Here is a 10,318-nt window from a genome sequence, read left to right on the forward strand (position 1 = left end):
AATACTAGCTCTGGGGCTGTAGGACTGGCTTCCACAAGTGCCACCCCATCCCTGAAATACAGGTTTGAGACCTTGCCATCCCTCACTATAGCCCAAGCAGACTTTCCGCCCCTCCCTGCCCCGCTGCGCATGTGGTGCAGGAGGAAGCGCTGGCCTTAGGGTCCCTCAGGGCTAAGCTGCCACCTCCAGCCTCTGACGTCCTGCGCCAGGTGCACAGCCAGCGTGCATAGGCGCGTGGGTTTTGAAGCCACGCAGCATACCCTGTAGCCAAGAGCAGGCAGGGAGCCCGACCTGCAGGTGCCAGATCCTGCTGTCGTGGTCCCTGGAGTGAAAGTGACTCTGGCTTCACATGGTGTCTGCAAGCTCACGTCACCTGTTTGATAGCCTCCCACCAAATCAGAGGGCAGCGCTCGCCAGGAGCCCCAAGCGTCACCGGCTCCCCCGCAGATTAGAACTCGCCTCTCATAGTTCCTCCCTTCATTCCATTTAAAGCTCCCACTGGCTTTAAGAAAAAGTTAAGTGTGAGCTCAGTTTCTTCAGCGCTTTCTTCCACTGCAAGATGGTAAGTGAGGAACTGGCGTTTGCTAGTCCTCTGGCAAAACCTGGGGCTCTGAAAGCTAACAAACTTTGCACTGAGAATTTATTCCATTTTTGGAGCAAGCTTTCTTTGCTATCTACCAATTAAAATAGATCCTCTCCTGTCTTCTTTTTATTATCATCTGTCTTCTCTCTCTTCCTCCCTTCCTTTCCCTCTGCCTTTCTCCCTGTTATTTTTATTCTTCATATTTCCCCAAAATTTCACCTATTCACCTTCACTTACTATTCATTCTTCCTCTTATTCCAGATTATGCACATATTTGCAAACACTTGGAGTTGAACTACTGTAAGAGTATTTGGGGTTTGTTTTCTTCTCAGGTGTCAATTGCCTAATAGTTTAACTTGGATTCGAATAATAACCTCAAGGAAGGAGTCTGCAAACATGCTTTTAAAATGAAAACAAGAAAAATAGCTCTTGATAAACTTTTGGCTTAACTTCTTTGGTCTGCACTCCCCAAGCTGCATTTGCTTCTGAACTGTGTATTTTTTTTTTCTTTTCTAAGACTTAACTCACTGGGAACATTAACAAAGTGTGACTTAATTGACTCATTTTCCCCTCTTCTGTTTATGTTATGACCAAGAAAGTACTCAAGCCAACAAAAGATTCGTAGCAGTCAAACAGAGTTTATCTAAACCTAGGCTCTGCTGGAATAAATGGCTTTTACCTGATTAAACATTGACAAATAATTAGGAATGGACTGTTGTACAAATTAACCTAGGAAGGCTGCATACTTATCCTTGTTTGGAGATTTGAAAAGAGTGTATGTTTGAGGTTTGAGAAGTGGCAGGCAGGAAGGTACTCCCTGGATCAGAACACAGTGAGAACACACGTCAGGCAGTTAGTGGTGGCAGGATAACTTTGCAAGGACATTGAGCCCTAGTGATGGAGATATCTAGAGCTTGCAGTCTTTGCTTATTTCTTTCAGCTTTTAGATGTTTACTTGGAGTGATGTTACGTTCCTCTGACTGGAGCTGGGGCAAAGTTTATTTAATTACCTACAAGGAACAAAGTTTATTTAATTATCTATAGAACAGAGATAGAACATATGCACTTATGTCTATATATGCATATGTCTATATGTATGTATATTATACAAGTATGTATATGTATGCACATAACTATATGTATGTGTATGTATATATATGCATATGCACATATATACATTATATATATATATATATATATATATATATATATATATATATATATATATACATTATACACAGCATGAGTTTGTGTGTATCTCTATTCAGATTCCCATAAGATCCAACAGAATGTTAGTTTGGAGGAGAAGAGGAAGGGAAGCATAAGATAATTATTGATTCAGAGGTTAGTCTATAAGATGCCATATTCTGCTTTTTCATTCTTTTTAATGGGTTCTTTGTCTTCCAAGGTGATTAGAAATAGAAATATAATTAAGATAGTTCTGACTGGCTTATTTGGTGAGCTAGGCATTACAAAGGAAAATATAAATATGATTCATCCAGTAGTAGTCTATTCGTTGTTCAAGGACCTGTGGAAATGTTAGGAAAGTCATAGGAGCTGATTCCTTTTTAGTTATTATAATTAAACCACTCAAAATTTAATCTGGATCTAAATTTAACACCTTCACTGTTTCTTGATTAACTGTATGTAATTTCTGTGTGTTTCTCCCACCCTTCTCTCCGTCCACATCTGCATCGCCCAATCTTCTGTGAAACCCACCTCCACCCCAACTCCTTATACTGAATTTCACAGAACACCATTCTGCCTTGCCAAGACCAGTATTTTGCAGGAGACAAGAGTTATAATTGCCTGTATTCCACTACACCGTCAGAAACTAGTGTTGACGTTTCCACGGAGACTTGGATCTCTTTCTGGGCTGCTGGTCTCCTGGACAACAGTGAGCCCCAACAAGCACCACAGGCACAGGGTAAGTTCTGCTCTTCTGCTTTAGTGGTAGACCTGGAGCCCTTTTCAAGCAATGTGGCTGCAATGCATCATGGTCTGGGACTCTGGAAAAGGGATTTATAAAAAATTTAAGTTAGTCCAAAGAGTCTTGAATTTTACAACCTTAACTTCTGCTATTTTGTACTTGCCAAATAGTGAAAATGGGATTATTCCTCTTTCTTGCTGGACAACACATGTTTCTCGTACTTGGAGATTCCAAACTCACTGAAAGAACTTTTCTGGGTCATATTTTATAAACAACATCCTAGTAGAATGTTTTGGAGTCAAGATACTAGTTATAACATTTCTTTTGAAATTCAGGAAAATTTCCCAAGTATGATAAAGAAACAAGAATGAATAACTTCATCTTTTATTTCATAGAGGAGATTCTATAGACAATGCCTTGTAAGTAGAAACAATTATTCTCTTACACACACACACACACACAAACACACACACACAAGCACTCACATAGGATTTCAAAGTGGGAGGGAAGTATAACATTGATGGAAAATTATGAATGGTATTAATCTTGACTTGAAGGTTAGTGAACATTTTTATAAAATTAAGTGAATTTCTGTATAAATAGTCAAATTTCTCTAAAAATTTTCAGATGTCTTAGAATTAAATACCTATACTATAGTTTGCCATATGCTCCTTTGGTGGACACAGGGGTTAAGGAAAGGCATACAAAAATGAAAACCTAAAAATGTTGAAGCACACTTACATATTATGGATAAAGTTGTTCAGTTTTACTTTTTCACTATAAGCAACAGGAAAGACAAAATGCCCAAAATATGAACCCAAACTGTTTACAAAATTGAATTCCTGTTTTCTTACTCACTACTCTATTTTAATAAAAAATTCTTCAGTAACAGCAGTTTAAGAAGAACAGGGAAAGAGTCAGAATGGTATTAATGAGACGGAATGAAGTAAAAAAAACAATTAAGCATGCCCAAATGCTTTGGATTTACAGGCATAGCTTCCTGTCAAATATGAAAAAAAAATCTTTTTAAAAGCATAAAAAATATACAGATGAAAACAGTTAAAACAGAGAAGGTAGAATTTTGCAATTTTTTATCATGGTCTTCAGAGAAACAAGGTGCAAATTATTTAAAAGTAGACATTGCTACTAAATCAAATTCTGAATTCTATTCATTAGATTTAACAGGTAGGCAGACAGAAAAGGAAATAATAGCATCAAAAATGTTATTAGATTATCAAGCCAAACACTATATTATTAATGTTGAAGCCTAGAAAAATAAAATAAAAATTATAAAAAAGATAGTGGGATTGCAATATTATGCCTAGTGGAAGGAAAAGGTTAATAAACATTTGAATGAATTAATGATGCAGCTGAGAGAGTCTTTATTAATTTAACCAACAAGAATATACATAAAAAGAGAAGAATATGACCACTTAGTTCCAAAAAGAAAAAAAAATCCCACCTCTTTAACCACTTTGGCATAGGTTGTATAAATATTTGTCTGTCACAGCTTGCATCCTTCTTCTGAAAGCTTTAAATATTTTGTTCTAGTGTGAGGAAGCAACAGCTATTTTTAGAAAGGTAACTGAACCTATTGCACTTTGGGAATGGTTTGGTGAGTTCATTGCACATAAGTCAAAAGTGTGTTTTCTATGCTATCCATTTTGTATTTTCTCATAGATTCATCTTCTAATTCGAGTTTTCCTATTCTGGACTCATGTTCCTGGGAAGAAGCTCAGCTTTCCTCACAGCTCTACAGAAATAAACAGGTATGTGTGGATAGTTAGAACATTGAGACTGGCCATACATCCTGCAGTCCATTCTCCACTTGCATCCTCCCTTAAGTTTATGCTGCTACTTTTTCCTCTTAAAATTCACATTAACTCACTTTAGAACTAAAATGAGCATATGTCGAGAGAGAGAGAGAGAGAGAGAGGGAGAGAGGAAAATAAAGAAGGAGGGAGGGAGAGAGAGATTGTTCATCTAACTCCTCTCTCTTTCTGTCTCAACCCCCCCATACACACACACTCATATACACAAATAACACTTGAGGAAGACATGAAGTCAGGCTCTGACTATATCACATTTTAGCTGTGTGACCTATCACATCCACCTTTTCCTCATCCATGAAATTGGAATATTTATGCAGCATATCTCAGAGGGCTAATGGAAAGACCAAATGGAATCATGTCAGTATTTTAAAATGATAAACATGGATAATTGCCTGGAGAATTAATGATGATGACAAAGGTTTTTATCCAAATATTGTTTCATTTTCCATATTTTGTTCTTATTTGTTCCTCAAAAATAATATGATCTACTGAACAAACAGGCAGATCAATCTGAATGTGGCACAAGTCAACCATCTTTTCTTTCTTTCTTTCTTTCTTTCTTTCTTTCTTTCTTTCTTTCTTTCTTTCTTTCTTTCTTTCTTTCATGTGCAAGGAAGGAGTCCAGGTAAACCTTTCTAAACACCTTTTTTCTATATTTAAATAGTTGAATGCTGCTCATTTTCCTTTACACCTACCTGACTCCCTTGTGGTTAAAATTTTAAAAGTCATGTAATACCCTCAAATACTTTGTAATGAATGAAAAATTCAGAGCACAAAACTGAACAATCATGTGGTAGGGGGTTGTTGATTTCAGTCTTGGAGGACGAGGACTCCCTGAAATTGTGTTCATAAAACAAACAGAATAATAATCAAGTTTAAGAAGGCTGAGGCACAGTGGCATTATTATAATGTTACAAAGTCAATACAGTGGAGCGACCTTCACCATTGTCTGCTTTTTGCAGCTCCAAGATACTCTGGTTCAGAAGGAAGAAGAACTTGCTAGGCTACATGAAAAGAATAATCATCTCAGACAATACCTGAATTCTACTTTGGTTAAATGTCTTGAAGAAAAGGCCAAGGTGTGTAATAATCTTTTTATAAGGTCAGGGCAGTGATTTAAGAAAGGAAACCATTAATGTAAAATTTCTTAATTAAAAGCAAGAAGTGTACTTAACAACAGGTCATGGGATATATGAGTAGAATGAATAACATTTCTTAAGGAAGTACATGACTTTCACTAGAACTTTTATGTATCATTTATTAGAAGTATCTAGATTGCAGATTCTATCCAGACATTATTACAAAAATAGTTTCTTATATATCAAAAGCTAGGGATTGCTGAGGAAACAGGTTGATCAAATGGAGAGTTAGGTGGAAATCAGAGATTTAAAAACTCAGTTGTTTTAATTATCTTCTTAATGTAGAAATTAAAGATTTAAAAACTCAGTTGTTTTAATTATTTTCTGGCTTTAGGAAAATCATTCTCAATTAGAAATTTGGTTACCTGCAGCTACAAAAACTAAAAATCTGTGAAAAATCTCTCTCAATCTAAGATGCTGTGATGATAACTGGAGCTTAGTATCTTGAGCAGCAATTCAGTATATACAGTTACATTATTTTTTATTCACATTTTTCTTACACTATTAAATGAGCTATTTCTAACTCAAAGATAGCTTGCCTATAGTCTCTTTGTGTTCTTTTTTCTTTAGTTCTGTGTTTTTCCTAGTATGTGTTTGCTTCTATGACCAATTTTTACTTTACTCTTAGAGAAACTATTATTTGATATTATGTAATCTAAATTGATTATGTGTCTGCTGCTTCTACTGAATCTAACAGTTGAGAGAAGAAAAGATACTAGATTTGACTACTTCACTGTATAGTAAGCTTTCATAAATAAAGGGCTAGCATTGGCTTCTAACTCTAGCCACCATTCCTTGAAAAAAACATTATTAAATTATTAAATGACATTAATTAGCTTTACCTTTCTTGACCTCAGTTCTCCAAGATTTAAAATAACAACTGTTTTCAAGGGATTGCTTTGAAAGTTAATGAAATAACATAAGGAATGTTGTATAGTGTTTAAACAAGAGTTCTGTCTATATTCAGATAACTTAGGTTTAATTCTAGGCTAAGGGATACATAGCAAGTCACAAATATGTCTGTGTCTTAGTTTCCTCATTAATGGAGATTTTAACAGTATCTATATCCAAAGAAATAGTGCATGTGATGAACTATTCATAAATTATATCAAATAATAATTTGTTTATTTTATCAGTGATAATTCAATAAACAATTGCTTTTATTGTCATTTTTGTAAAAATTATTACTTCTCTGATTTGAAATCTTCAAGACATGATCTGCTTTTTTCAAGTTTCAAACTGAGAGTAAGAAATGAATTCAGGTTCCTAAGAAATAAGATGTTATCATGGATTTTACTTTAATAACAGACACTAATCTAATCCATTTTACTTTTATGTGAAAAAATATTAGAAATTTAACCTATTTTTCTAAAGAATGAGGGTAACTAGTAGATATTTAAAGGAAGTATAATTTTCAAATGTCACTTCTTCAGAAATTGTTGTCATCAGATGAGTTCTCCAAAGTGTGTGGAAAATTCAGAAAGGGGAAGAGGAAACACAAAGAGCAGGGATACTCTCCTGCTGAGATCCCCCATCCTAAAAATGCCAAGAGAAACCTCTCTTGTGAGTTTGCTAACTGTGAAAAACCACCTGGGCCCCATGGTGATCCCTGGGTGCTACAAACACTTGGATTGAAAGACCTCAACACCAGTGATGACACCTCATCAGCTAACTACAGTGCCCTCTCCTCTCATCCCAGAATAGTGACTAGCACATACTCCCATTTTCCGAGTGATGCCATTGATTATGAAAATGTCCACAGAGAGGATGTGCCAATCAACTATGGAGGTGAAAGAACAACCCCCTTGCACAGCACTGCCAGCCATGGGGAAGACTTCCACTACTTTTCTCAACTTTCAAATCCCCCAACAGAGGTGCAAACACTTCCTTATCATCCAGCTGATGTGTCACCCAACAAGACAGAGATGACATTTTACACATCCCTGAGTCCTCACTGTAATGTCAAAACTCATTCTTTCCACCAGGAACAAGCCTTTGTGTGTAGAGATGAAGAAGGAGGCTGGAAGTTTACCTGGGTCCCTAAACAGCCTTAGTGACCCCTCTTGTATCACAGAGCACTGCCAGGAACTCTTTTACAAAGATCTCTCTTGCACTTGAACCTGACTATGTGGAGCATAGAAGCTATTGCCCAATCTTTAGCCACTTTAAATGTTACTCTCAACTACCACTTAAATTTGTAGGGAATAGCTTCCAAGAATCCATATGAGAGGTATATGCTCTTCCTCCACCTGAACTTGACTAGTTTGCACATCAATGTCTGCTATCAACTTCTTCTCTTTGCTCTGTACTTGAGAAGGTGTTTTCCAATCTTTTGTAGATTTCTTCAAGAACTAGATATACTTTGCTTATCATGACCTGTTTAACACCTTTTGTTCTCTTATCAAGTAGTTTAAATATGTATGGTCTTTATTTCTCTCCCTCTTCTACATTTCTTTATTTCTGAAAATTGCCTTTAGAATGAGCCCTATTGTTGTTTCAACTACTTCCTCCTGGTTGTTTAAATTGCTAGAGGTAGGGTAAAATCAAGTGTCTGCCCATCACCACTGCTGAAGAAGTATTGTGGATATAAGTAACAGTATGTCCAGAGCAGCTCAAAGAGTCAAGTGTTGCAGGATGGCTTTAGCAAAACATCTCTAAGACAGCTGCGACTCCACTGATAAGCAATACTACTGAAAAATGACAAAAGTTAAAAAGAATTATTACTTCAGAATGTCCCAATACCTGCTTCCATTGGTATCTGGCCATTATTTCTTTAACTGACATAGCTCAAAAATGATATTTTTGAGGAACTATTACACAACAAATCATCATCTTAAACTGCACAGATGCTGGCAAACTGATCACTAGCCCAGCACTGACAGTGTCACACTCATTCCTTCTGTCAGTCATGTATTCATGCAATTCACCTAAAATATCTACAGAATACCTCATGCTCACTTTGTGACAGGCATTGTAATTTAGAATGGTGATAAAATGTGAGCAGTTTGGGCCCTGTGCCCACATTCATGAGACCTAGAGCCATTCATCTGCTGTCATCCCTGAGAAAGCTATTTCCCTTGCGTGAAAATTCAATTTTTCCAGCTGTGGAATACAGGACTTGATTAGATAACTTCTAACATTCTATGAATGAAGGCTGGATCCTATCAGCTTTATTTTTATTTGGTCATTCAAGGCCATTTTTCCCTTAGATAGGTACTGCATATGCTAGGTACGGTGAACTTTATTTGCAATGGAAAAAAAATAGAAAAATAAATATGAGACATTTATAATGAGCATTAGAAATCATTTCTCTTATCACAGGATTCTTTTTTCCAGTATGAGCCCACTTTGCAGGTTGATTCAGTCTGTGTGAGAGTAACCTCTATCTAAAAAAAGATACATTTTAATTTGTAAGTAAATGTGAATAGATTGAATGCAAGCATGATATCAAAGATCTCTTCTTCCCTAAATTTTTTAAGAATATTTTTGGTAGTCTTAACTGTTTCCTTCCTTTCCATCCTTCAAGCTCTCTATTGTTCCCAGAATAAATTATGCATCAACGTCGGGCACCTATGCTTTTTTGGCAACATGATTAAATTCACCAGGTTGAAAGCCATCTCCATCTATCTCTTTCTATTCTCCTCCCAATACTTCACTTTGCACAATCAACTTCTTTGTGTGTGCTATTTGGAATTCTTTGTAACCAAGACATTTCTTTTGTGTTTGATCATTGCTTTATTTACATTGTGTGAGCAAATATCTATTTTATAAAACTTTATTACCTATAGTTTTCTTTATAATTCATGAAGGGGAATACAAATTAGTAATTAATATTATTCTCAGGAGTATTTTAAAACTAAGGAAGAGATAGAATACGTTCTACTCCCTCCATACCCCCCAAACACAAAAGTACCTTTTACATTCTTGTATCTATGCCTCTTGTGGGTGAAATTTATCTCTAGAATAACAAATTTAATTAGAATTGATTATACTTTGCTACACAAGGAATTGTGTAAGCAATGGAACTATTTAAAAACTCTTATACTCAAGCTGTAAAACAAAATTTACCAGTTAACACATATTTATTTTGCAATATCCATGTGCCATGTTATATGTTAATTACCATGAGGAAACACCCAGGCTTCTCACAGTACATTTGGTGCATAAAATAGTCACCAAAAATATCAAAACTTTTGAAAGCTTTTAAATAAAACTTGGTTTCAGCCTGGTTAAAGAAACTATAGGACATTTATGTGGCAAATTATGATTTCTTCTAACTCATATCATGAATGATAGTATGGAAGAAAATTACCACATATGTTTGCAATTATATTTACAAACATTTGATATTCATTTGAATAATGTATACAAAATTATTTTGTTAATGTTTGAGAAATTGGAAATTCATTTCACTTAAATATATGTTCTAACTTTTATAGTTTTATCATGCATTTCCAGTAAACCAGTTAATATTTTATTAAGATAAAGTGGGAAATGAAACTAAATACCTTTGTGATTATGATGAATAATTTTATATTGTGCATAACATTTTTAATAATGGACTTTTTTCTCCTGGATTTTTGTGACCACAATTTTTGAATCTCTTTTGTATGATATATGATATGGCCACATTAATATCCTCAGAATTTAATGGTTCCTTCTCTCCTCTAGGATACATTAATGATTTTTCCCATGTTAGGTGGCCTGAAGAGTCAAATGCCTTAGGAGTACAGCACTCTCTTACGTAATCTCACAGAAAAATTAGAATTCAATTTTTAAAAATTTGATGACACTTCCAATGTCTTCTGATACTCTTGAAACAATCCTGTGTCTT

General features: G+C 35.4%; 1 protein-coding gene across 1 annotated transcript; it reads left to right on the plus strand.

Moving 5' to 3' along the window:
* Positions 1 to 335: 335 nt before the first annotated feature.
* LOC144374924 (geminin coiled-coil domain-containing protein 1-like) lies at positions 336 to 7,639 on the plus strand. Its single transcript, XM_078037659.1, has 5 exons — positions 336 to 562; positions 2,336 to 2,510; positions 4,194 to 4,282; positions 5,308 to 5,424; positions 6,918 to 7,639. Exons 1-5 carry the CDS (start codon positions 560 to 562, stop codon positions 7,536 to 7,538), a joined length of 1,005 nt encoding a protein of 334 aa, XP_077893785.1. The 5' UTR covers positions 336 to 559; the 3' UTR covers positions 7,539 to 7,639.
* Positions 7,640 to 10,318: the final 2,679 nt, after the last annotated feature.

Source organism: Ictidomys tridecemlineatus, unplaced genomic scaffold (assembly GCF_052094955.1).
Source record: "Ictidomys tridecemlineatus isolate mIctTri1 unplaced genomic scaffold, mIctTri1.hap1 Scaffold_96, whole genome shotgun sequence".
Classification (NCBI taxonomy): domain Eukaryota; kingdom Metazoa; phylum Chordata; class Mammalia; order Rodentia; family Sciuridae; genus Ictidomys; species Ictidomys tridecemlineatus.